The following is a 27,424-nucleotide window of genomic DNA, read 5'->3' as shown; positions in this document are numbered from 1 at the left end:
GTCTTTTTTATATATATATATATATATATATATGGTGTGTGTGTGTGTAAGCATCATGTTGCAGTTTGCTTGGCCACAGACAGGTCGTCCTACAAACTACAGTGTGATGACCTCCCATGCCGATTACAGCATCTAGGGAGCGATGATGGTGGGGACAGGGTGAGTGGAGATGAAGGACTGAGCTGTGGTGGGCTCAAGCAGGCTGGTTCCTGGGAGACCTCAGTGTCGCTACCACGGAGCCTCCCTTTCCTCCAGACCGGCTAGAGAATGGGAGGGCAAGTGGGCAGTGGCCTGGGTGAGCCTCAGAGCAACAGACCAGGCAGCTTCTCAGCAAGTGTCCTGCTTTGCTGCCACTCCCACCATCTACTTCACCAATGGAAGATAAGGCAGGGGGAAGTGGCAGAAGAGTAGGATGGCTGCTGCGGAGTTGCCCAGGCTTCTGCCACCTGTCCTTCCTTTGCGGCTTGCCTAAACAGCCTGCCTCCCACCTGTGCTTCTCTTCTCCATGGGAGAAGGACTGTAGGGGAGATGCCTTAGCAATGAGGGGGAGAGGTGCGGGATGGCAGCACTCTAGATACGCTACTGAAGAACACTCAGGACAGGCTGGAGCAGCTCCTTGCTGAAGCATTTGTCGAGGGGGCAGCAGTGGCGGAGGAACAGGCGAGGCAAGTGGGCAAGAAGTGTGAGTGGGCCCATGGTGGCTGATGTGCTCCAACACTTGGATGGTTTTGTGAGGGGGGTTGGCAAGGCGGGAGGATATGCCTGTGGGTGTTGGTGCGCAAGGGAGCAAAGCCCCTAGTATGATCATATAAATACTATACACAGTGCTTATCTCCAAATGTCTCTGGCATGTACTTTCCCCCCCCTTTCCCCCTGTGGTCCTTTGTATGGCTATCATGTCTCCCTGCATTGACCTTGTTCACACATAATGCCAAGCCATGGTTTGTTTAGCTTAACTATGGTTTGTTTGTGTAAACCCAGCCTAGTTCCCAACAAACCATGTTTGTAAGCTAGTTTGTTGTTGGCTGATGAACCTTGATTTTGTTGTTGCATGCGAACCCTACGTGATTGATTAACCATGGCTGGCTTGCCCACTCAGTTCCATATGCTCACCAGACCCCTGAGCTGAATGGTAAGAATGGTGCAAAAACACAAAATGACTCCCAAGTTCTCGCTGGTGGTTAGCTTGAAGAAGAACTCTTCCATCTGCCTGGCAACAGGCTGCTTTTCTCACTCCATTACAACCCTTCCTTTGCAAGGGAGACAGCTTTGCTTTGCAGCCGCTGTGAGAGCAAATCTTACAGTGACTGCAGCCCAGTAACTCCCCTGTAACATTAAAAATGGAATCATTAGGAAAGCAGTGAAATTAAATGAACAGTATACAATGACTCTCCAATATACTGTATTAAATTGTAGCACCCATTTATATGTGAATTTTAAAAGGAAACAAAATAGGAGCAAGCGTTCCCATAGGTAAATCTGGCAAGGTTGAAGTTCAAACTCCTTATGGTGCAAAAATACAATCAGTTTAGAAGCTGCTTTGCCACATTGAAAAACATTTTAAGTGCCAGCAGACTGGTTCCTTTTTTTCATTTTTTGTTTTGCTGGCAACAATTTTCACAAACTTATCCAGAAGTTCAGCAGCCCTGACCTTTTTGGAGGAAGGGTGGCACAATACATTTGACACGTCTCGGATTTATTATTATATGTGAACACTTCTTGTCAAGTTAAGTGTTGCCACCCAAATTATTCTCCCTCTGACCCTCCTGGTACTGCTACTGTTGGATTTCCCAACGTATTTCGCAACTAACTTCAGCTGGAGGCTGTTCCACTTTTTTCAGATTATGGACCCATTGGGTAGCCAAGCAGTCATTTTGTTCCCATCTGGATAGATATTCTTGTACAGTTGTTTTTCTATGTTTGATAAAAAGTTCGTTACTTCCATTGCTGCCAGTTTCAGCTCCACTGTTGTAGAAAACACCTACAGACTCTTATCAAAGTTGCGGCCTGAAACTCTTGGCAATGTTTTTATATGTAGGTTTGATGAAAAGCGGACGGTACAGCAGCTCAGAGCTTGTGGTGTTCTAGAAACAATCCGGATCAGTGCAGCTGGCTTCCCTTCCAGGTAAGCTTAGAAATGTTGAGATGTTTGCTTTACACATAGAGAACATTTTCTGCCTGTCTGACTCCACACTGCTTTTTGAAACCAGGTGGACGTATCAAGAGTTTTTCAGCCGTTATCGTGTCCTGATGAAGCAGAAAGATGTCCTCAGTGACAGGAAGCAGACATGTAAAAACGTCCTGGAGAAGCTGATTCTGGTAGTAGACTTTATGATGTTCAGTATCTGTAAAGCTTGCTCAGCTTGCAAAATCACTAGAATGGATCTGTATTGTTCCAATAGTATAATCAGGCTAGAGACAGGTTGACATAGGGCAACAGAATAGGCCCTGCGTGGCTTTGCAGAGGTGGCTTCTACCCTTACTTGAGCAAAGATGGATTCTACTTCTTGTTTGGATTTGCCTCCACATTTAAAACAACACTCATGGCAGTTTTCAAAGGTACTAAAGTAGAAATGAAAAGGCCTATTGGAACTGGAACAGCCTGCCTCCTAAACGATATCTAGCCAGGCCTCTTTAGTGAGGGAATTCCAGGCTTGTGATAGACAATGGAAAATGGTCTGTGGACCACCGTTTGCGAACCCATGCTTTTAACATGCTTATAGATGACTTTTCAGGCAAATCTCAGGCAAATCTCACAAAGTAGTTTACATAGAAAGATTAAAAGTACAGTGTCTTGCAAAAGTACTTAGACCTCTGACCAATGCTTTCCTATTACTGAATTACAAGTGGGACATTGTAATTTCGTTCTGTATGATATTTTATTTTGAAACACTGAAACTCAAAATCAGTTATTGTAAGGTGACCTTGGTTTTATGTTGGGAAATGTTTGTAAAAAATGTAAAAAACTGACCACGGGTCAGTGTGGCCCTTGGCCCAAGAAATGTTAGCCACCCTGTTGCCTCTTTGCTACTTCTCTTGCCTTTGGGTCTTTTTTATTGTTATTAATCTTATGCCACATTCTGTCTGACACTTATTGTACATTTCTTCTGAAAATAGGATAAGGATAAGTACCAATTTGGAAAGACAAAAATATTTTTCCGGGCTGGTCAAGTAGCTTATTTGGAAAAAATAAGGGCAGATAAACTAAGAGCTGCTTGCATCCGCATCCAAAAGACCATTAGGGGCTGGTTGATGCGAAAGAAGTTCCTGCGCATGAGGAAGGCAGCCATTACTGTCCAGAGACATGTCCGAGGGTACCAGGCAAGATGGTAAGCTCACTATCTGGGAAAACCTGCTTTCATCTAATTATGGATTGCTTTAAATAGAGCACTTGGCTATATCTTCAGTTTTTCTTGTTCTGACCAGTATATTATAAGACCAAACTTGATCAACTTCCTGTGTTTGCTGCCTGCCTGTGATTGTGAAAGCAAGAGGGGTGTCGTGTTCACTAGGCTATAATATGTGTCTCTGTTTGGCTTGGTAGGTCACAAGTTAGTTGTGCAGGATGATATAGAACAAAAAAAGAGATCATGGAGGATGAATATCAGTGGCTGCTAGTATGACAAATGGGATCTGCAAAAAAAATGTTGCTGTGTGAAGTGTTGCTGTTCATGATTCCCGTCAGGCTCACTGACGTCACATCTGCACTATATATTTAAAGCACTATGATACCACTTTAAGCAGTCATGGCTTTCCCCAAAGAATCCTGGGAGCTGTAGTTTGTTAAGGGTGCTGAGAGTTATTAGGAGACCCATATTTCCCTCACAGAGCTGGGAAGAGGGACTGGTTCTTAAACCATGATTTTGGGGGGTGGTGGCTGTGACTGTTAAAGTGGTATCATAGTGCTTTAAATGTATATTGCAGATGTAGTCTGAGTATACTCAGTCTTCATTGGGCTGTTGTGAGTTTCCTTCTCCAGATTTTTTCCCTGCAATTTTTTGTACTTCTGCAAAACCTTGACTAACGTTGGCTAATGTAACATGGGAAACGTGTAACATTTCAAGTTTACAAAGAGGAGATAGGCTAGTGGATAATATGTGGCTAGTGCACTCTGAGCCTTACTTTTACAGGGTTAGATGGATCAGTGGTAGACATTAAGTGAATTAATAGGTGGGAAACAGTCCTAAACTCAATTGCTAGGGAATAAGGCAATTGAACTCAATGGGACTAACTTTTGAATAAAGTCCTTTAGGATTGCAATGCCAGCCAGGGAAAAAGTATGTAATGCTATTAGGTTATTTAAAGTTCTACAGTCATTGAGACCTGGTATTTCCAGGTCGCTTTTCATAGAGAGTAATGTTCTGACAGCAGCGTGAGACTACTTTGAAGATTGTAAATATTGTCTCTCCCTCCTCCTCAATCTTTCTTGGTCAGCCTTGCCACTTTTCTTCGAAGAACCAAAGCTGCCATCATTATTCAGAAATTCCAGCGCATGTATGCCATCCGCAAGCGATATCGCCACACGCTGGCGGCCACTGTTGTTCTCCAGTCATATATGCGAGGTTATCTTGCTAGGAAGAAGTATCATAAGGTAAGAGAGCATCTTGTTTGACTCTTGGTTCTGGGTTTTGAATTATTTTTGGAATACAGTATGTGGTAGTGTTTTCTGACAGGGTGCTATAGAACATGAAATTTCACAGTGTTGTTTTTCCAGCTTTATTTCTCAAGACATGTACCAATTTCACTGCCAAGGTGTAAGTTCTAAAATACAGGAAGCCAGTTGTCCCAATCATGTGTCCCTGCCGTGAAATACTTTTGTGGAAAACCTTTCCTTTGACATTATACGCCTACCCTCTATGTCTGTGTCCATATGCTAAAATTATTGGAAGAGTCTTGGGCAAAAGCACCTGCTTGAGTGATGGCTTACAGGTGGTTTTGATATGTGGGTGGAACTCCCTTATCTTCAATAACTTGTTGATTCATTTAAATGGAAAGACCTAACCAGGTTGTACAGGTTGGGTCCCTCTATTGAAATGAATGGAGAAGTCAGAGCATACAAGAAGTTTGTAGCCCTGATCACATGTGGCTCTTGGGAGTAGGGAGAATACCATGTACCAGTAATGGCAGTGATACCTTTAAACTTGTCAAATATAAAATCATTTGCTTTAAGTGAAAGCTTTGATTATAATACACTGGTTAGTCAGAATTTAGCTATCCATAAAGAATCTTGTGGTAGTTAACTGGACACCTTTTTAAAGAACACTTCACAATGCGAAGTTCCTTGAGTTATTGTTACTTATTTTATTTCTTCATGCGTTATAAAAAAAAAGTCTCACAGCGATTTACAGTCAAAATTACAATTCATATACAAAAATGTATACAAGATATTAAAAACGCAGTAAAGTGATCATATGTTACTTCTCAAAATAATGTTTTGAGAAGTAGCGTATCTTAATAAAATGTTTAAAAATGCTTTCTTCTGATGCAAAAATTAAATCACATCACCATCTCAGCTACTTTCCAGCTATGAGATTAAGGATGATTCATCCATTATGTGTCATTTAAAAGCAGTCATGTGACTGTTCGTTATAGGGGTTTTTTTGAAAAGAAATGTCTGTCTTAACTTGTTGCATTTGCTTCTTTATTATTATAATTACCAAAGAGCTAGTCTGTCAGAGGTAATAATTGAAAATTGCACAGTAATTGTACCACAGCAGAAACATCAATGTGCGACATTAAATGTTACATTTCAGAGTGGTGTGATTTGAAGTTGCAATTAGTCACAACAGGTATCAATAGTGTTCAGGTTTCAAAGGGATTATCAAAGTGTTCAAGAAGGGATGAGTTTTAGGCTCTGTGTGTATCAAATGTCTCTGTCATTTTTTCTTCTCATCTTTGTTTACACCCTTGTCCTTTGGACTTTTTTGTTTTGTTTTTGCATTTATGGTCGAAATACACAAACAGCTGAACAGAATTACTGTGAGTAAATTCCCAGTCTTCTGTTTACTCATAAACAGATCCCTCAGGAGAATATGGCTCCATGCTTCTGCTAATACAGTATTCTGGGATGCTTATTTTGGAGAGAATTTACTTCAGATTAAGCACCCCGGTTGGCTTTTTGAAGCAGCAAGATTATGGTCATTGTTCTGAGATAGGCCTGTCCAGACATAATAAAGAAGATTTCAAGGAAGTTAGTAATTATTTTAACCAGCAAAACTGGGGAGAACTACTACTGAATTTTAAAGAATTGGTGCCTGCGTTTGCTTTTTTCCTTTTCCCTCCCTGTCCCTTTTCCTTTTGTGTCATGTCTTTTAGATTGTAAGCTTGCAGGCTGGGAATGTTATTTTAATTAACTGCATATGAGCTGCTCAGTGAACCTTTTTGGTTGAAGAGTGGGGTACAAATGTGTTAAATAAAGTGAATCTCTAATCAGTGGCACTCAAAGTGCTGAAACATGGACCAGATTTAGTGTGAGTAGGGATATTTTCTCGGGGGGGGGGAAGAACTAGCGCAGACTGTTTAAGAATGTGGCTGGGAACTGGCAAACCGGTAGTCTTCAGGAGAAGAGAAGCGCCTTTTGTATGCCTTGATTCTGCTGGGTGACTTCCCCTGCTGGGGGAAGGACTGTAGTTCAATGGTAGAGCATTGGCCTTGCATGTCGAAGATCCCAGGCTCGACTCCTGGCAGCATCTCCAGGTAGGGCTGGGAGAGACTCCTGCCTGAAACCCTGGAATGCCACTGCCAGTCAGGGTAGACAATACTCAGCTGGATGGGCCCAATGGTCTAAATTGGTATAAGGCAGCTTCCTATGACCGGCAGAGAATCTTTTTGGGAGATGAGTGTTGTACTTGGAGTGAGTCTTGTTGTAATTAGTGTTTCTTACACTCTGAAGAATCTAGCTCATTTCTCATTACGCTAAACGATGTTTCGAAACGTCCTTTAAAAAAATACCATCCACACAAGTGATGACTGTGTTTCATTATTTGTGTTTGCCCCATCCTCCAAAGACATCAAGGTGGAGTCCACTGAGGTTTCCTCATAAGCCAAGGAGAGGGACTGAGCCAAAGGGACATAGTGAGCTGTCTGGCTGAGCGGGTCTTTGAATCCGCATCTCTCGAATATAGAAGTGGAGAACCGTTTTGTCCCAGCAGGCCAGTTCTTTACCTCACCTCCCCCGTGAGCCAACTTTTGATATATATTTTTTGTCCACCCACCTGTCAAAGTTGGCCCGCAGGGGTGGGGAGGTACTGCACAAAGCAGGATTTTAACTCTTTGCATATCAGCTGATGTGTGGGGATTTCAATTCTGCTTTAGCTGCATCTCTACCTGTCCCATACTTGACACCACATATGACATCAGCTATGGGGCAGGTGAGTGTGGTTTTCTGAAAATGGCCTTGTGGGCCAAAGGTGGTGGCCTCATGGCCAAAAGTTTGGCCTGTGGGCTTGGAGGTTCCCAACCCCTGCTATAACCACGTCCCATATCCTGGTCTCTATATCACATTGGGTTATGCCATTAACTTTTGATTCACTAGCTAAACATTTAAAGATAAAATTCTATTACATCTTGATTTATTTATTTTTTCTCATTTTTCTCCTCATTTTTCGTCTTTTAAAATATGCATTATCACAGTGGCACACACAATATGAGAATTGTTCTGGAGAAACAATTTCAGTTTTCTTCTGTGCTGCTGATGGTTGCAGCCTTCAGGAACAGTTGTGCTCTCTTCATTTGTAACTTCATACCTGTGGTTCTGTTATGATTTCAGAGTTGACCCAGTTGTGTTGACGTTATGATGTCTTGTGACGCATCAGTTGTGTTTCTGTAGTTATGGATAGTTTCATTAACCACGCTACATTCTTTGTTTAGGGAAGCAATTGCAACAGGTGGCAGTTGCCATTATAAAACTGGTATGTTTAGTAGTCACATGGCTGTAATAAGGTTCCTGAAAGGGCTGAATCATCTGCTTCACATGTTTTGGGGAGGTTCCTAGAAGAGATGCTGTTGTGATGTCTGTCAATTTCACAGGAAGCTTCACTGGTTCCAGGTTTACATGTGCTATCTTTTAGACCATTTGATGTGCCTAGTAACATTTATAAAATTTTAACAATCTTTGGGTGTACTTGACTGACTTGTATTAGACTTGACTACCAGATGTCGACCTGCTATATCTCCTGAATCAAGGTATTTCTAGGACACTTAAAAACAAAGAAACCTAAATGTAGCTGGAAATGTCACTGATAGTGTGTCAGATGTCATAGTATAAATTAGTTTTTAGTTTACATGAAATGACTAGAGAGTTCAATTTTAATTTTAAATCAGTGTACTGTTGTCAAGGAGTAGCTATCTCCCTACATTTTTGGAAACGCAAGTTTTTGTAGTTTCATATAATTACGGATTATTATTTTCTTGCTTTCTGAGAGCCTTTCCCAACCTGGTTCCCTCCAGATGTTTCAGATTACAACTCCCATCAGATGTGAGTTGTAGTGTAAAACATTTGGAGAGCACTAAGTTGGGGAAGGCTGATTTTATGGGAAGATATTCAAAAATCCAAATTGACAAATTGTTGGTCTGAGTTGTTTATGAAATGTAACTTTTTTTCTGTGATACATGATGTAATTTACTGAAGTGGTTAGAAACAACATAAGGATTTAATCAAGAATTTGCAAACTATTCATTACCCATCAACAAAAGAACATTAAAATGAGATTCAAGACCTCTTAAACTGAAATTATTGCCAAAACCGATGAATGTATTATAACAGGAATGAGCGTTGGGAATCGACTGTAGGAAGTGCATGGCATTGCCCAAAGGAAGAATATTTAAATGCCCCACCTCCAAATCAATTTGTGTGAGAGTGTACTTGGAGAGGGAATGTTGTCAAACAGTTCCATGCTATTTGCATAACCCTATATACGTTGCATTCATGATTATCCAAATTTTGAGAGATCCAGACCCACAGTTAAGTAAGATTGTTATATATGTGTGTCTATGTATACCACAGGCACATGTGGGTGCACACACATGCGCACACACAAATTTGTAACAACATGTAAGGAATCTGCATTGTAGAATGCTGGAACATATTCAGCTATACATGGACCAAACAGATATTATATTATTTGCTTTATTTCTTAGCTTTAATTATCTTTATTTTTCCATTCACTTGCTTTATGTTTAACCTTTGCCACAGCGGATTTAACTAATGGTATCAGTTACTTGTCCCCCAGAGCAGCAGATTTTTTAAAATGTCTGAAATACAGAATAAGGGTCCTCAGTGTGTGCGTTTTTTAAATATGCAGATGCTTTGGGAGCATAAGGCCACCATTATACAGAAACGTGTGCGTGGTTGGCTGGCTCGCTTGCACTATCATAGAACTTTGGAGGCAGTTGTCTATCTGCAATGCTGCTACCGGCGCATGATGGCTAAGAGAGAGCTGAAGAAGCTGAAGATAGAGGCACGCTCTGTGGAACACTACAAGAAACTCAATGTTGGCATGGAGAACAAAATCATGCAACTGCAGCGTAAAATTGATGAACAGGTATGATTACATGTCTGTGGGTTGAATGGCTGGAAACCTTACGTCATCTGTGTTTTGAATAAGCACTACTTGGAATATTATAAAGGCAGCTTTGGATTCTCTTGTAGAAATGTAGGGTATAAATAATAAACTGAAAGCTGAGCTGAACTAACATGGAAAGTACTTTGTTCTAGCACAGGGATGAGGAACTTGGAGCCTTCCAAATGTTGTTAGATTCCAGCTGTCATCATTCTTGGCCATTGGCCATGCTGGCTGGGGCTGATGGGCATTTCAGTCCAACATCACCTGGAAAGCCACAGGTTTCCCATCCCTGGCATAGCAAATAAGAGTGCAATCCAATTTTGTTTTTATTTTTTTATTTAACAAAATATATATACTGCTTGATTGTAAGAAACCTCTTACAGTTTAGAAGAGACTTTAAAACTATGTAGATCACTGTACATACATAGTTTATCACATATGACTATCTACAAGAAGCTTACTTACTTAATTTAAAACAACTAATACCTGACTGTGTTTCACAAGTGAACTCAAGCTAGCTTACAGCACAAAAACATCATGTAAGGCATAAAAACGTATCCACTATAAAATTGTGCCCTGCCGAAAAAGAATCAAATATCACAAAACATTAATCGTGGTTGCCCATCCCTTAGGAAAGTGCATTCCATTTAGGACTTTTCATGTCTTTGAAACAACCTTCCTTTTCAATACATGGGGTTGTATCCAGTGTAGTGCTAAGCATTTGTTCTGACAGGACAAGGATTTAAACTGGTGCAGTGGAACTTCCTTTTTCGGTCCCCACATACATCCCATGTCCTCCCCAAATCTGCTCCAGAGGGTTGGGGAAAACTGCAGAACAGATCTTGAGGATGCACAGGAGCAGTTGGTGAGGGGGGTTCCATTTCACACACTTAAATCCTTGGCAGATGGAACAAGTTAGTTGTGTATGTTGTGTGGCGAGCTGAGGAATGATATCTTTTCCTAACCTGTGAACTTACGCTAAACTGAAATGTATTGATCTGTCGTACTTTTGGCTTTATCCAGTCCAAAGACTCCAAATCGCTAATTGAGAAACTAAGTACCCTGGAGGCAGCATACAATTCTGAGAAAGAGAAGCTGAGGAATGATGTCGAAAGGCTTAAAATGAGTGAAGAAGAGGCCAAGAATGCTACCAACCGTGTCCTTAGCCTTGAAGAGGAGATTAGCAAGCTCAGGAAGGAACTGCACCAAACACAGTCTGAGAAGAAGACTATTGAGGAAAAGGCAGATATATACAAACAAGAAACAGACCAGGTGAGTGTGTGGTTTGCTCTGCAGCACAGAACTTTAGGAACAATTTGAAGGCATATTTTGGAATAATTGTAAACACAAACAGTTGAGATGGCTACTACATAGGGCTGCAGCATTTAGTTGATAGATGTTGCATGGTGAGTTGGACTCGGATGGGGTTCACATCCACTCTTGAGCAGATGTAAATGGGAAATGCATCAGTGGTTTCTGGGTGACGGTGGCTAGATGCCCAATGTTCCCATGTCCTCCTCACTGCCTCTTATGGTACAGAAGCAACCAGAGAGAGGGGAGGTGCAGGGGAAATGGAAGTTGGAGATGGGAACAACTGGGATAGAGACTTGGGTACAGAGGGGGGAGAAGCAAAGGGAATTGATTACTGCAGTAGCCTGTTTGAAGAGCCTTTGAAAACATCTGTTGCCATGGGAGTATATTGCACCTGTCCTGCATTGCCTGCGTGGTTTGCCAATTCAAAGTGTTGGTGACTACCCAAGTGGCTTGGATCCAGGATACTCTGTACCCTCAGGTGGCAGCATGGTTGGTAGTGACCAGAGAGAGGATCTTCTCTGTGGTAGCATCCAGGTTGTAGAACATCTTTCCATGAGTTTCTCTGGATGTTTTCCACGAGCTAGTGAAGACCATTCTCTTCCAGCAGGCTTTTCCCTTGCTGGATAGATAATGTTTTGAAGATTTGTTTTTCTCTATTATTAGGCGTCATTGTGAGATTGTAATTTTAATTGAAATACATCACCATCAGTGGCATGTAGGCATCAGAAAAACTGAAAATCTTAGAAAGAAATGCTCAGGCTTTCCCTGGACCATAAGACTGGGCCCTGTTTTATGTGTTTGAATCCTTTTCTTTCTATTTTTGTTTTTATGTGTTTTATACTGCTGCTTTATTGGTTTTAGGTTGTGTTTTTGTTTCATGTTTTAATTATATATTGTTTGTTTCTCTTAAACTGTACACCACTTAGAGATTTTTGAAATATTAAGTGGTATATAAACGCCTGAAAAAATAAAATATTTATATTACCTTCAATGTGAATGCAGCTTTACAGAGCCCATGAGGACAGGGGCCTGCCCAAAGGATCTTTTAGTCTATAATTTGGTACAGGGGAACAACACAGGGGGAGAAGGGAAGTAGAGGCACTGGTGGATAGACAGAGGATATGCTCATTTCAGTTCTGCATGGTTATTGAAATTTCTAGTATGTGCAGTATGGTTTCCTATCAGATTTGATGGAAATGCTGCATATAGACAAGGCTATGTCAGTGGCAGAAGTAGCATCCATGCAGATTTACTGATTAACATTGTCTAGAGTTGCCTGGGGAAAATTATTTAATTGCTTGAACATTGCACTTGTTAAAACAGATCTTTTTCTGTTTTAGCCATCAGCCTTTACCTTTTCTTTTTTTTAAGCTGGTGCTGGAACTAAAAGAGCAAAACACGCTGCTTAAAAAAGAAAAGGATGAATTGAACCGTCGTATTCAGGACGAGGCCAAAGAGATAACAGGTAAACTTGGTTCAGGGGTTTGGCTCATTTGGCGGTTTTACTCTCTCCCTCCCCCCCCCCTTTTTTTAATTCAACAAAACTTTGGAACGCGATGGGCTCCCATTTTGAACCATTGACCCTAAGTAATCATTGACTCCTCATAACTGAAAGGAGAAAGCAATGAGTGAAATGGGCTGCAGAAGCATTAAATTATCCCCATACAGAAAGATTGTCTTTCTCTCCTTCTGCCCCCATCCATTAATTGAGGATGGGATATTGCACTGGTTCAGGGCTAAAGACAATATCACACAAAAGATAAAATGTGCATAAGAGGGTCCTAAAGCAACCTTATTTCCTCATTTGCATAACATTGGAGAAGGAGGATTGTGGAGCTGGACTATTGTTTTTGAATTGCCTCTGAGCCTCAGATGCTGAACTGTGGTGGTGCTAAAAAAATTGCTTAAACCTTACTGAGGAATTGACCCTTCTGCAGCTGGATGCGCTATTGGCTAATATGGTTCAAAAACTGGAACTTCGCAGCCTGATTGTCTCAAACCTGGGAACTGGTTACAGAGGTGATTTTGGTTAACAGTGTGGACTGCAACTTTTTTTATAGGGTGTTTCTAGACTGTTACTATTTTTGGGTGGGATTCAATCACATAACTGGCGAATTCAGGTTGCACAGTTATTGTTGGTTGGAAAGTTTTGTGTAACAAACCACTTTGCCAAAAGATCTGACTTTTTGTGATAAGGAAAGAGAAAAGACACTGGAAATTGTGAAATAATGCTTGTTTAGACACACTGTCATCTAACAGTCCTACAAAGAAATCCTAGTAAATGCTGTTTGAATAACCAACATAGTCTAATCCCCCTGCAAACAAACCATGATGAATGCTCAATAAACAGGAAGTAACCGTAGCCTCTAGTTACTAAGATGGATTGTTTCTTGCTGTACAAATATAATATATGTAACTCTGGATTTCATATTTTGTTACACAGAGGTCATGGAGAAAAAGTTCATTGAGGAGACAAAACAGCTGGACCTGGATCTGAACAATGAAAGGCAGAGATATCAGAATCTGCTTCAGGAGTTCAGCCGGTTAGAGGAGCGATATGATGACCTCAAGGATGAGATGAAGCTGATGGTGGTGAGTGGCTTCAAGGTCTTGGAAAAGATTCAATGTGAAAAAGTTTCTAGGCTGAACTAAGTGTACAGCTGTAAACCTGGGTCTGGAAATATAGATTGCTGCTACACAGCTGAAAAGTGGCATGGGCTGCACAGTTTGGAGCGGAAAAGCAATGGATGGGGAGGGGCTGCTTAATCCTTCATCCCCCCCCCCAAACACACTTTCTTATTCCCTCCCTTTCATTTGTCTTTATTCAGCAGGGGCTCTAAGCTTTTTCCCACAAATGACTTTACTAAATTCTCGCATGACAGGAGGAAATAAATCTTAACTTCTACGAAGCATTCAAGTGTTCAGCCTTTGGAATATGGAAGCACAAAACCTAAACATTAGTGCTATCATCTCTCTCCCCCCCCCTTCCTTGTCCCCCCAGAGCATCTCCAAGCCTGGACACAAGAGAACAGATTCTACGCATAGCAGCAATGAATCAGAATACACCTACAGCTCTGAGGTCACTGAGGCGGACGAATTACCAGTGAGAACAGAGGTAAGATTAGAGAACAGATGAATCAGAGTACACCTGCTGCTCTGAGAGAGCTATGGATTTTTTTCCAAATTGGCAATTGGGGAACATGTGCCCATCTCTGTTGTAAAAAGCAGCTACTGCCATGTCTATTTTTCACTATGATGTTCTTTTAGGGAGTGCATGCTCTTTCTTTGGACTCTATGAAATTGCATATCTTGTCTCATGATAAACTGAATGCACACATACATATACAGTTATTGACAAATAACTGTTAGCCAGGTCTTAAAGAAACATCCTTGCACTCTTAATTGTGGCATGCATATGTGTGGCAGGGATAGGCAACATGATGTCCTCCAGCTGTTGAACTAAAGCTTGCATCCGTACCAGCAAGCATGATCAGTGGTCAGGGATGACGGGAATTGTAGTCCAACAACACTTGGAGGATGTCATAGTTGCCCACATCTGCTTGACACTGTCAAGGTGGTTTGCTAATTAACCTGTTTCATTAGGGTATGAAATCAGTTGATTATGTGACCACTCCTTTGGGTCATAATACACCATAAATACAGAGATGAGCAAATGCTACCATTGAATTTTAAACCAAGAAATACATTTCTGGGTATGCATGTTTCACCATGCTAGGCTATCTAATGGTAGATCCAAATTTTTAAACAATGGTGTGCATCTAAACATCTCATTTATTCAGTTGCAGAAACTTACTGTGCTTATCATTTTTTTCTTTGAATCTAACTGCAAACCTACTCTTTCCCCCTCCCCTTTCAGACACATAAGAAAGAAAGGTATGATTGATCATAGACCTTAAAACTTCTAGTTAGTTCCTAGCTATCTCCCTTTAAAGCTTTAGGATAGATGCCTTTTTATATTAGATTTATTTATCAAAATGCCTTTTAAAATTTTAAATATGTTTCTAGTCATTCTCTCCCACCCTACCCCACGGTTAGGGTCAGTCTGCTTGTTAACATGCTCCATTGGAGTTAGCTTGGGATGCATGCCCATGGTGCTGCCTTCACGTGGCTGCTGCTATGGTTCTTTCATATTGCATAGATAGTTGTTTCCCACCAATATCTTGAGTGTATGGTGGCAGCTGATGCTGTGATGGAAACTCTCCATGCGAGGTGAAAGAACCATGCTTCACGTTTTATGTTGTTGTGAAGGAGTAGTCATGTGGAGTTTGTTTCCAGCTTTCTCCACGTGATGATAAGCGATGTGTATAGACTGTCCCCTACCCCACTTTCTTTGTAAGTTGGACACTTTCTAACTTCCCCATGATTCTCCTTGCATCAGGAGCCAAGTGAGAAAAAAACACCTTTGGACATGTCTCTATTCCTCAAGCTACAAAAACGGGTTTCAGAGCTGGAGCAGGAAAAGCAATCTCTGCAAGATGAGCTGGACAGGAGGGAGGAGCAAGCTCTCCGAGCCAAGGCCAAGGTAAGGACTAACATGATTCAGCTTTGTTCATAATATAGGTATCCCCTGAGTAATGCTGAAATTTGGAATCCTGTTCTTGCAATGGTGTCTTATTGAAAAAGATGGAGATCTTTTCTTCTTGGAATGCAAGAGGGGCCAGCTAAGGCAAGGTGCACACAGTAACCAAAGGAAGTGTGAATGCTCCTATGGCTTTCCCATTGTGGTGTATTTATTGAGTCAAAAGACAGCAATTGTGAGCTCCTTAATTTTTGTGCGTGTTGGTTGATTGCTTGGTATTGGAGGCTCCTAGGGTATCTTTCTATTTTTTTAAGGATGTTTTGCTTCCATGACTACTTCTGGTGAACCTTAAAAGACTTAACCTAAACCTTCCTCTTACTTTAATTTTATTTTACTTTAGTCAGCTGACCTACCCATTGTTTTGCCATTTTTAACCTTGGGAGGATTAGCCACCCTTTCCTCTTGATTTAGGCTGTAATCACAGTAAATTTAGAGCTCCACTGAAGTAGAGATGAACTTAGTTCTGAGTAAATAATGCACAGGATTGCACTGTTAGACAGGTTCTTTCAAAGTTGGAGGACTTCCACTGCAAAGCAGTTCCCTATTTCCTTTTTTGTGGTGTTAAAATTGTCTCAGCTGTAAATATTTGTGAATGATAAAAGTAAGAGAAGTATCAAACACTGATAACATTGTAAATCCCCAGCCTCCGAGAGAGTGAATGAGTGACAGTGAGTGACAGTGAGTGAGAGTGAATGAGTGAATGTGTGTGTGTGTGTGTGTGCGAGAGCAAGAGAGAGAGCGAGAGAGAGAGAGAGAATGAATGAAATGAAGTATCCTTCCTCTTAATGTCTAATCATTTTCTGTTTGGGATACTGTATTTAGCCTAATTCTGGCTAAAGGATGAAGTTCTATTTTTGTCTTTGTTCTCCTAGGAGGAGGAAAGGCCTCAGATGAGAGGTGCAGAGCTGGAGTATGAATCACTTAAGGTAATTCTTGATACTCTTTTAGATGACCCCATCTTACACATTACCCTGAAACAGCCAGATTAAAATGAGAAGAGCATTTACAGAGCACTGTTTCACAATGTTTCACCCACATTACATCATAATCATTACAAGAGCACTGTAAGAGAGGCTAGACATCTTTTCCCTACATAGGAGATACAGTTTGGTTCGTGGCAATACTTCTAGGTAATAGGGAGAGAAAAGTGCACAAATGCGTTGAGAACTCCTCCAGATTGCCCCAAAGGAAAGGTTGTATGAGATGCCAATACAGTCCACAGTACACTCTTGTGCATCTTTACATGGAAGTAAGTCTGGATATGTTCAGTGACACTTACTCCCAGGAAAGTGTGCATAGGATTGTAACCTAAGAGTCATAGACTTGCCAATCCCTTTTCAGCTGTGAATCTCCACGGGATATCCTTGGACCCGTCACTCTCTCTCAGCCCTAACCTATCACATGGGGTGATTATTAGGATAAAATGCCAGAGATTGGGTGGGATTACACCCACATATTTCTGACCATGACTTAACAGTAGCAAAATTGTGGTGATATTGCTAGTCTTGTGCTTCATAAGAGAGGAAATCTTATATAAAATGTTAATAAAAATATTTCACAAAGAGAGAGAGAGAGGAAATCTGACAGACTAGTAACAAGGAACTCTACTTCTTAGGGTATGGTCAGGTAGAGGGACAGAACTCTTAGTGCCTCTCCGAACTACAGTTCCCAGTGGGAGAAGCCATGGCAGGTATAAAAGAGATGTATATTTACAATGTAAATTAAGGCCAAGTATGTTGTTTCCTGCTAACCTGTGGCTCAAAACTCACTTTTTTCATCTTAACATCACCCCCCGCCACCTAGTCTTGCTAATTTGTGTTAAGGGTGCTGGGGAATGAGATCAACTGTGTTCTATCTTCTCCTGCCACAGCGTCAAGAACTTGAATCAGAGAATAAGAAACTGAAGAATGAGTTGAATGAGTTGAGGAAAGCCCTGATAGAAAAGAGCTCCCCTGGTGTCACTGTCCCTGGTGCCCCAGCATATAGGGTCCTCTTGGATCAGATGACCTCTGTCAGTGAGGAGCTGGAAGTACGTAAGGAGGAAGTCCTCATTCTGAGGTCTCAACTCATGAGTCAGAAGGAGGCAATTCAGCCCAAGGTAAGTAGCAGAAAAAAACTGGGCTTGCCATGAATTTGTCATTCTGCTTGATATGAGAGCAGTTTACGTAAGCAATGTAGCTCCTTCTCCTCCCAGCACAATCCATTATTGACCTGAATGTGCACCTGGATAAGAAAACCCCAGTCCCATTCTCTTCTGCAGTGCCACCTCTGCAGTGTGTGAAGTGCTCCAGCTTTATTATATTACTTCCTTTTAGTCCCCTGCACTGTTGGAATACTCCCAATATTGTTGAAATAACATTATGTTCTTCACTAGGGATAGGGAACCAGTTGTTGTTGGACTGCAACTCCCATCAGCCTCAGCAGTGGTCTGGGATGATGTGGGTTTTATTATCCAGCAACATCTGGAGGGCCCAAGGTTCCCCTTCCCTGATTTAGTAACTGTAGGTGCAGTTAAAAATATGATGGTGACCAATTCTGGACTAATAATGGTAGCATAACTTGCCAGTGGTATAGGCAAGCAGTTTAATCTGTTTGGAAAGTTGAACACATCCTACACGAGTGTCTGGGAGCCTTGGTTAATAACATCTAGCAGATATCACTTACTCAGCAGGAAATGGACATACATAGTTGAAAAGATAATATGTATATAAATTTAATTTGCACAATTAGCCCCTCTTTTTTCTGAGGAGGAGGAATAGTTGTTTAAATCAGGCCCAGGCACATGTGGATGTATGTGTAGTGACCGTTCAGACACTCTGTGTGGGGTTACACATCCATCCTCCACCATGCATATTCGATCCCCAGCCAGGAGATCCAATTTGCATATCTGTGCATTGCAATTTGGATTCACAAATGAACTCCCTGTGAATGGAGCAGTCTATTTCAAAACGATGCTGGATCCAACTGGCATCTCTTCTGACAGTATCTGCATGAGTACAGGAGGCATGGAAATTGTTTGCTAGCTGGGGATCTATAATGAGGACAAATGTGGGTAATTGGACTTGTTTCTTTTTTTCCTGCTTGCAAATTGATTGCCAGGATGACAAGGTAAACTGATTTCTCCCTGTTTGTTTGAAAAACATTCATATGCCACCCTTCATTTTAAAAGCATCTCAACAAGGCGGTGTACAAGAAAATATAAAAACAAAAATATATTAAAACCTGAAATTACAATACATTAAAAACCCAAATAACAGCAATACAACTATCTACAAGTTGATCAATGAGTTTACTTCAAACGTTAGAATTACCATTGAACATAACATGTGTCCGGTTGATGTGTCCCAGCAATCACAGAGTTGACCCACGTGTAAGTGACATGTATTGTTTTAATGGGTATTCTTCATGTTATGTGGCCAAGTTTCTCTTAAGAGATGGATGTCCAAAGGGAGGTGCAGGGTCCTTCATAGTTCCCACCGTTAGCCTGACCGGTTTGCATCTTGCCTGGGCAACAGCAGTGTGTTTTTATTTATTTGGTACATTTTTATCATACCCCTCCTTCAAGGAGCTGAGGGCAAAACGTATTAGTGTCTGTTTTATCCACACAACAACTGGCAGAGTGACTTGGTGACCTTCATGACTGCTTGGGAATTTGAAGTTGGGTCTCCCCAGTGCTTAGTCCAATATACTCTATATAAACTGCCCTAGGAATTTCTATTGAAGAATGGCATAGTAATTTCTAACAAATGAGAAAAACTACACAGTAAGGACATAGGAAGATCCCTACTGGATCAGACCACAGGCCTGTCTAGTCCAGCATTCTGTGCTCACAGTGGTTGACTGGACGCCTGTAGGAAGCCCGAAAGCAGGACAGGAGTGCCAGCAACATTCTCCTTGCTTGTGTTTTCCCAGCAACTGCTGTTTCAGAGGTATACCATCCGATGTTACAGGTAGTACACAGCCATCGCGATCAGGAGCCATTTATAGCCTTATCCTCCATGACTTTATCTGATCCCCTTTTAAAGCTGTCCAAGTTGGCAACTGTGGGTAGTATTTAATGCTAGTCTTACTCAGAGCAGGCCCCTTGAAGTTAGTAGACATGTCTAACTTAGGTTCATTACTACTCTCAGTGGGTCTACTCTGAATAGGACTCAGTTGAATACAACTCCATCACTACATCTTGTGGCAGCAGATTCCATAGTTTAACTATGCGTAGTGTGAAGAAGTACATCAGTTTGTGTATATACAAAACGCACATACCCTTACACTGTAAAGGAAACAGACTCTCAGGCGTATCCATTTTGTGAAACTGTTTTCTGTCAATTCTCAGAACACCATGACAGACTCCACAATCCTGTTGGAGGATGTACAGAAGATGAAGGACAAAGGAGAGATAGCCCAGGCGTATATCGGTCTGAAGGAGACGAACAGGTATGCGTTGTTGTTGTTCTATCCCACCCTTCCTCCCAGGAGGAGTCCAGGGTGGCAAACAAAGAACAAAACACTAAAAACATCTTAAAACATCTCAAAAACAAAATGCCTTAAAAACATTTTTAAAATAAAACATTTTTTAAAAACCTTTTAAAAATGTCAAAAATTTTACATTGTGTATATGTTGTTGTTCCGTTTGTTTCTGCTATTACCTATAAACAAAACAATATCAGTAATAATAAGTCACTCAGTGCTGCCTACCTGTGCAGTAGTTATAATTGCATTGGCAGCTGTAGAATAGGATAGAGGCACTTTGCTCTGGTTAAAGGAATCTGGAACAAGGCTATCTTATCTAAATATATCCTATGAACTTAATTTGCTGAAACAAGTTATCACATATAATTTAATTAACTTAGGCTGCAGTCTTACTTCCCTACATGGGTGCGAGATCTATTGAACTCACTGGGGCAACTATTGTGTGTCTCTCTTGAATTATGCAGATAATCAGAAGATACCAAGGAACATTCAGTCTCAAGTGCTGTATATACTAACCTCAGCCAGAATCATGTCTGTAAAAGTTTAAAAAGTTAGTCATAAGCCTAACAAGAAGGAATTTAGTTAGGAGTCTGTGAGAATAGATGGCTGTTATTAAGTTGACAAAGTTATGAAAGCATAGTGAGTGTAAAGAAAGGTTAAATAAACGGAAGCCAGTTGTGCAGTGTGTAAGAAAAGAGCATGGAATAGTTGGGACAGGAATAGAACATATGCTAATGGATATAAGCAAATGTCATTTTAGGAGGGTCAAAACTTGAAATTTCTTTATATATTTATTATTTAGACATATATATATACACACACACATTATCATGTAACTTTCATATTTGGAATTCATTAGGAGCTTGCAGATGAAGTGATTAAAGAAACCAATAAATTTAAAGAATGAACTCACAGGTTTACTTCTATGTAGACATGTATAACACTGCGTTATTAGACTGTGATCTTATGTGCACTTAATGTAAGCATATGTTCCTTTGAGCATAGTGGGACTTGCTTCAGAGTAAGCATGCATAGGATTGCACTGTTAAGCAGATTTGAGTTTGCAACTGTGGAGATCAAAGATCCCTTTTTTTTTTTACATAGCATTTACTTGGCTTGCATTGTCCTTCTAATTAGCATGCTACATCATCACCATCATGTATCCCTTTTTGTGTTTTTGCATTTTTAAAAAAAATCAATTTGCTTGGAAGATCATCTCTTCAGGACTATCATATGCTGAATGAGGACGGAGAGCTGTGGCTGGTATACGAAGGGCTAAAACAAGCCAACAGGTTACAAGACTTCACAGGATGGATCTTCTTGTTCTTTTACTTTGCGTTCCCTCTTTTTCATATAACTAACATGCTGTGGGCTTGCTTTTGCAACGATGTTTCTTACAGTAGTTTACAAAGGGTTAATCGAAATGGATTTATTTTTGAAAATAAAATAACAGAACCATCAAAGTCTGGCAGTTAGAATCAGGCTCGGCATCAGCAAGTAGATCTTTAGCTGGGTCCCACACCCTGTTAGATGCCTAGCACTGGCCAGGGAGATCTCAACATTGCAGTGGAAGTTCTGAGACATAATGTGGATGTGTCTGAGCTACAACTAGTGGGGCTTCTAACGTCTAACTGCTTCACTTAACGGGAGGGCGAGTGAGGATATAGTGGTGTCTGCTGCATCTCCTCAGCCAGTGAGCTCTCCTTGTGACAGCAAGGAGAGGAAGAGGAGGAGCTATTGTTGGCCATTTACCCATCTTCTCCCTGTGGACTTTTCTAATGTGAAAACACAGTGGCTGTTGCTGTTCCTCTCCCTTGTGTTTCTCCTTCACTGCCAGCCCTTTTGAGCATTCTCCAGCTCTAGTAGTGAGAAGTACCAGCAACCACTGCACTAAAGGAAGATGAGAGCCCACCTCTCAGAGAGCCTCCCCAAATCCTGGAGCCTGTCAAAGATGTTTGCAAGCCACATTACATACAGTATTAATCCCCCCAAAGGAATGACTATATAGTCCAGCACAAAATGGTTACCCTGATCTAAAATAGGCAGAGGAAAACACATGCAAATTAAAAGTATTCTGTACATGTTAACTTACCTGTTCTGTTTAACTCATGGTAAATACCTATTCTGGAACAAGGGTGATTGTAAGGGATACCAGATGAAGAAAATGCGCCCATTTAAACGGATCAAGGCCATTTAAAAAAAGTTGTAATGATCACAACAGAGTCTGCACGTACTTGCCATGTGCACATGGCTGTCAAACGCACCCACTCATTTGATGGGAGTCTCATTTTTAAAAACATATTCCTAAAACACCCATTCCTTTATTTTGCACTGGATTTACCTACTTTAGCAGTCAACTGACAAGAATAGTTCTTTGTGCACTTTTACAAAACAGGTTAACCAGAGTAGTTCTTTTGTAACGAATACCATTCTAACCAGTGTCTTTCCTTTTCTTGTGCTGCTAACAAAACGCTAAACATTAACCGCTGCATTTGTAAGTCTGCTAGAAGCTAACTTGGGTGTAGTTGCCACATGCTGCAGAGAAAGCAAGGGAAGAGGGTGGCTCTGTAGCTCTTGTTTCTTGTCTCCGTGTTCTAGAAGTGAAAGGTTCTAGAGCAAGTGGCAAAGAAATGAAAGGTAAATCACTCATATTTACCTTCATGTGCTTGGTCAATGTAGTTATTAGCTGGTCTGCTTAGGTATATTTAAACCCTGAAAGTGTGTCTGATGGAGCAGCCAGCTGAGGTACGTGCTCATATGTAGAAGATGCAGTATCAGCATTAATCCCACTACCTCAGTGTCCTCCATTCCTTCCCTCCTATGGTTCACATATAGCAAATTAATTATTTGTTCACAAGCCCAAGACCACACAGCGAATTAGCAGCACAGCCAGCAGGGTACTTAATTTTATTATTATTTATTTACTTATTATTACATTTATATCACACCTTTATTCCAGGGAGTTCAAGGTGCCATACATGGTTCTCCTCGCTCTCCATTTTCTCCTCACAATAGCCCTGTGAGGTAGGTCAGGCTGAGGGACTGTGACTGGTCCAAGGTCACCCATTGAGCTTCATGGCTGAGTGGGGAACTGAACCCTGGTCTCCCAGATCCTAGCCCAACGCTCTAACCACTACACCACACCGGCTGGTTCTTGTTCTTGCACTCCATTAATATCCCTCTATTGAAACCTTTATAATATTAAACTAAATAATTGCCCTCTTTAATGGTGCCCTAAATCTGTTGCCTGAAGAGGGCCTAAGGGTTGGCTTGGCCCTGTTATAGGCATCCATGTCTTGTAGATGTCCCCGTAATTGTGCATAGCAGAGGTCCTTTATACAAACATAAAGCCAAGGCATTACAAATCCAGGTCCATGTTAATTTTGTTATATGTACCGTAATTAGACCAAATGAATTTTAGTCCAAAGCACTTAAAAGGGTTTAAAGAGTACTCTTTGGTTTTCTTCTTTGTGTAAGCTGTCAGCTGTATGACCTTTGGGTGGCCGTCTTCAATATGCATTCTAAAGAAGTCTTTTCTCTCTTCCTTGCTTCCTCTTTTTCTCCCCCCATTCCCCAAATACCCTCTGTTGCTGTGGGGTTTTACAGGCTTCTAGAATCTCAGCTGCAGTCTCAGAAGAGGAGCCATGACAATGAACTGGAAGCCCTTCGTGGAGAGATTCAGAGACTGAAGGAGGAAAACAATCGCCAGCAGCAGTTGTTAGCACAGAACCTCCAGCTGCCCCCCGAAGCCCGGATAGAAGCTAGTCTACAGCATGAGATTACCCGCTTGACTAATGAAAACCTAGTAAGTCAAATCTTGATACACAGGTTTTGGAATGTGTACTTGTGAAGTCCTGATGCTGCTACCAGTGGAGCCTGGTCCATCAGGGCTAATGGGACACTGCCCGACCAACCTCAGCCTTCCTTCCTCCAGCCTGCCTTCCGTCTTACCACCTAGGCAGCTTACAGGCCTAGGGGGTGGCTCTGCCTGTCGCCTTCCTCCTCTTAAGTCTCAGTGTTGCCCTTGCAGAACTCAGCAGAGAGGAGGATGGGGACAGACCATTATAATTAACTGGCTCTGCCTATGATCAGCTGTGGCTCTGCCTGTCATTGGCTACGGCTTCACCTACAATTGGGCTCCCTCCTTTCTGCCCACCAGTCGCCACCGCTAGCATATGTGCAGTACATTTGAAGACAGAGTGATCATCTCCCAAGCAAGATTTAAGATCATGTTGCTTCAGGTCCTCAGCAGGAAGAAGAAATTGTTTTTTTTCTTGATTTGGGGATTTGCTTAGCTTCTATTAAGGATGGTAAACAAAACCTGATGAGATTCTCTCTGGTTTTGGAACAGGGATAAGGAACCTGCAGCCCTCAGAAAGATGTTGGAATTTGTTTCATGCTGGAGGGCCGCAGGTTCCCCAGCCCTGTGTCAGGGCCTTTGTTGTCTATTGGACATTACGTATTGTTTAGTTTGAAAAATGCATAAACCACTTAATATTTAAAATAGTAAAATCATATAATTATCAGTAATACACAGATAAAATGAGAACATTTTAAAAAGGAGTATACATAATATATGTCTGGCTAGGCTCCCTGAAAATAATAAAAAAACCCTTTAAAACAGTATAGTGCGTGATGTTAATAGGCAGGGAGTTAAAAATCATAGTTGCTGCCACATGAGAAGATCAACTCCTTACAGATGTAGAATGACCATTATACAGTGCTTGTAAAAGTGCAAGTTCTGCAGATTTGAATGGGCATGTGTGGGGCAAGGCAATTATTTAAGTAACAGATCTCAAAGATTATTTTGCTCTATAGGTTTATTGCTTCCTCGGAAGACTTGTCAATTAAGTATGCCAAGAGATGAGCCAGTTGCCACACGGATTGCACACTGCCCTTGAGATTCTGTACTGGCCCATAAAATGAACTAAGGCTGCAATCCTATGCACCCTTACCTGGAAGTGAGTCCCAGTGAACTCAGTGGGGCTTACTTCTGAACACACATGTATAGGATTGTACTGTAAATAAGTAAACAAGACAGTTCTTATTTTTTTAAAAAAATAGTAGACCTATGTAACTTTGCAACTTCATGTCCACATGCTTACGTATAATAGTGCTTGTGTGGAAGCCTCTTTGGCCAGTGTATGCTTGATGTCTGGAAGGGTTTCTTATCCTTATGCTGCTGGTTAGCCCTGAAGCTATTAAAATATTTCTGCAGAATCTTCAAATCTTGGTAGTGCAACAAGCTGCACAAAAAAAATCAAATGTTTTTTCAAACCAGTCTTGTGTGCCTCTACCTTCCATTGCTGTTACTTTAGTTATTTTAGAAAATTGGAAAGGGAGTAAGGTGTGTATTTTTAGGGATTGGGAAGCCAAACCTTGGCCAGGCAGTTAGTATTTTAGTACGAGATGAGTCTATCCAGTCAAGCACTTCAGCTGGCTAGGTGCTCATCCTGCCTCCATACAGACCAAATTGCCTGTGGTAGGTGGGCTGTGCACTCCTTCAACGGAGACCACTGTCTTCCCCAGCAGGTTTCCCAATCATGGTTTAAAGGTGTTGACATTCTTGCATTTCCACAACAGCAAGTTTCCTTCTCGTGCTTCATGAGATTAACCCCACAGTAACCTGTATTCATGACCATTCTTCAAACACCACCATTGTCTGTAGCATTATTTATCACATAAACTAACTTATTAGGTGGCTTACTTGCAGTTGTAGATGCCAACACCGTGCTGCAAACACATTTTTTAATGTACCTGATGGACACTGTTTTTCTTTTGTTAATACGTTTTTTTGGTTCTCAAAGGAATGAATAAGCTGTCAACAAAGCAAATACAAACTAAGACAGTTTATGTAGAGCTCCTGTCCTTATCCAGTTCATTAGGTTTGCCCAAATACAGACTGAGCACAAACCAAGATAGTGAATAGGTGGAAACAAACACTTCCTACACCTGGCACTTAAACAGATGGACATGTTTTGATGTTGTCCCAAATGTGTTAACCATTTAGAAGGGGATTAATCCTTCCAGCCTGTGCTTTTTCACAAGTCAGCTATACCTCCTTTCATCTTTTTTTCCATGGTGTGATATGCCTATCAGTCATCATCACCCATCTGGGACAAAAATATTCCTGATAGTACCAGTTCCGAAAGTGATCATTATTGAATGCCTTTTGAGGTATTTTTATTTTCCATGCAGTTTTGAAATCTATGTTTTAAAAGCCATAGGTTTTTTTGGGGGGGGGGTATTAATGGACCAGAAAAGCTCTTCTTTGGCTATATATATCTTAAAAGTCTGCAGCTTTTGCATCCTTGGTCCATAGAGAGATTGACAGAGTTTTAATCACCTAAGTCTGCTTCTATATCAATATAGTTGAACTTGCCTTTTCTTCTGAAGTTTGTTGAAATGCTAGTGCCTTTAAAGAATGGGAAGAACCTATACTTTATACCTGTTTTTTCAGTATTATGAGGAGTTAGATGACCCCATGAAGTATCAATCGTACCGGATTTCCCTTTACAAACGGATTATTGTATGTACATTGTACAGAAGACCCTCATTCTTTGTTTGCTCTGGAGCACTAATTGAAGAGCTGGCTGCTTTGTTCAGTGTTGAAGGAAATCCTTTTCAAAGAATTTCATAATGCCTCCCAGAGCTTTATGTCGTGTCAGTTGTGTTGGCATCTTTTGTTTCTGTCCGTGCATAATCCATTACTAATATGAACATTGCAACATGACTGAAACAGGCTCCCTTAGCCGTACACTTCCTGAAAAAGAGGTTCCAGATTTGCTCCTAAAAAATCAAACTTAGATAAAAGCCCTCGACATTAAGCCTTAATTCTAGTGGTACCAGAAGGATGAAGCGGCGGGGAGAGGCTAAGCAATAATACTTGTAATCTTAAGTTTTGAGGAGAGGGTGGTGCTATAGCGGAGTTTTAAGGTGAACACAACACCACAAACACAATTCCTGATGCCACAGTTCCTGATGCTACGCTGCAGTTCCCCAACTTTGCAGAAGGTCTGTTCAGATGTTGTGTTTTCCTCTCTGATTCTCCCCAGAATGGGAGGGTGGCCTTCAGACTCACCCACTCTCTCCTCTCCATGAATAAAAAGTAATTGGTGGTTGTGGGATCTCCTTGACCTTGAAAGGCAGAATCCACTGGAACAGGGATAGGAAACCTGTTGGACTCCAGTTCACATCATCCCTGAGCATTGGCCTTGATGGCTGGGAGTTGGGCTCTCAGGTCACATCAACCCCATACACTTAAAGCATTCTTAAACTACTTCAACCGTCATGGCTCCCCCCCCCCCGAATCCTGGGAACTGTGGTTTAAGGGTGCTGGAAATTGTAGCTCTGCGAGGGGTAAACCACAGTCCCCAGGATTTTTTGTGGGATGCTATGCCTGTTGAAGTGGAATAAAAATGGAAATGGCCTGCCTTCAAGTCGATCCCGACTTATGGCGACCCTATGAATAGGGTTTTCA

General features: G+C 41.3%; 1 protein-coding gene across 4 annotated transcripts in view; it reads left to right on the top strand.

Moving 5' to 3' along the window:
* Positions 1-27,424, top strand: part of MYO5A (myosin VA) — a 104,246-nt gene that overhangs the window by 58,801 nt on the left and 18,021 nt on the right. Inside the window, exons 17-32 of one of the 4 annotated variants that reach the window (XM_061596051.1) lie at positions 2,039-2,125; positions 2,211-2,319; positions 3,118-3,329; positions 4,435-4,591; positions 9,303-9,542; positions 10,587-10,835; positions 12,249-12,342; positions 13,321-13,469; positions 13,879-13,992; positions 15,277-15,420; positions 16,350-16,403; positions 17,348-17,575; positions 19,808-19,908; positions 21,156-21,236; positions 23,551-23,749; positions 26,405-26,473. In XM_061596051.1, coding sequence (XP_061452035.1) covers positions 2,039-2,125; positions 2,211-2,319; positions 3,118-3,329; positions 4,435-4,591; positions 9,303-9,542; positions 10,587-10,835; positions 12,249-12,342; positions 13,321-13,469; positions 13,879-13,992; positions 15,277-15,420; positions 16,350-16,403; positions 17,348-17,575; positions 19,808-19,908; positions 21,156-21,236; positions 23,551-23,749; positions 26,405-26,473 — 2,287 coding nt within the window. The remainder of the gene's footprint in view (positions 1-2,038; positions 2,126-2,210; positions 2,320-3,117; positions 3,330-4,434; positions 4,592-9,302; positions 9,543-10,586; positions 10,836-12,248; positions 12,343-13,320; positions 13,470-13,878; positions 13,993-15,276; positions 15,421-16,349; positions 16,404-17,347; positions 17,576-19,807; positions 19,909-21,155; positions 21,237-23,550; positions 23,750-26,404; positions 26,474-27,424) is intronic. The other 3 variants (XM_061596054.1, XM_061596052.1, XM_061596055.1) reach the window with 3 other exon arrangements.

This window comes from Rhineura floridana, chromosome 14 (genome assembly GCF_030035675.1).
Source record: "Rhineura floridana isolate rRhiFlo1 chromosome 14, rRhiFlo1.hap2, whole genome shotgun sequence".
NCBI classification, from domain to species: Eukaryota; Metazoa; Chordata; class Lepidosauria; order Squamata; family Rhineuridae; genus Rhineura; species Rhineura floridana.
This window is presented reverse-complemented; position numbering and strand designations above follow the sequence as displayed.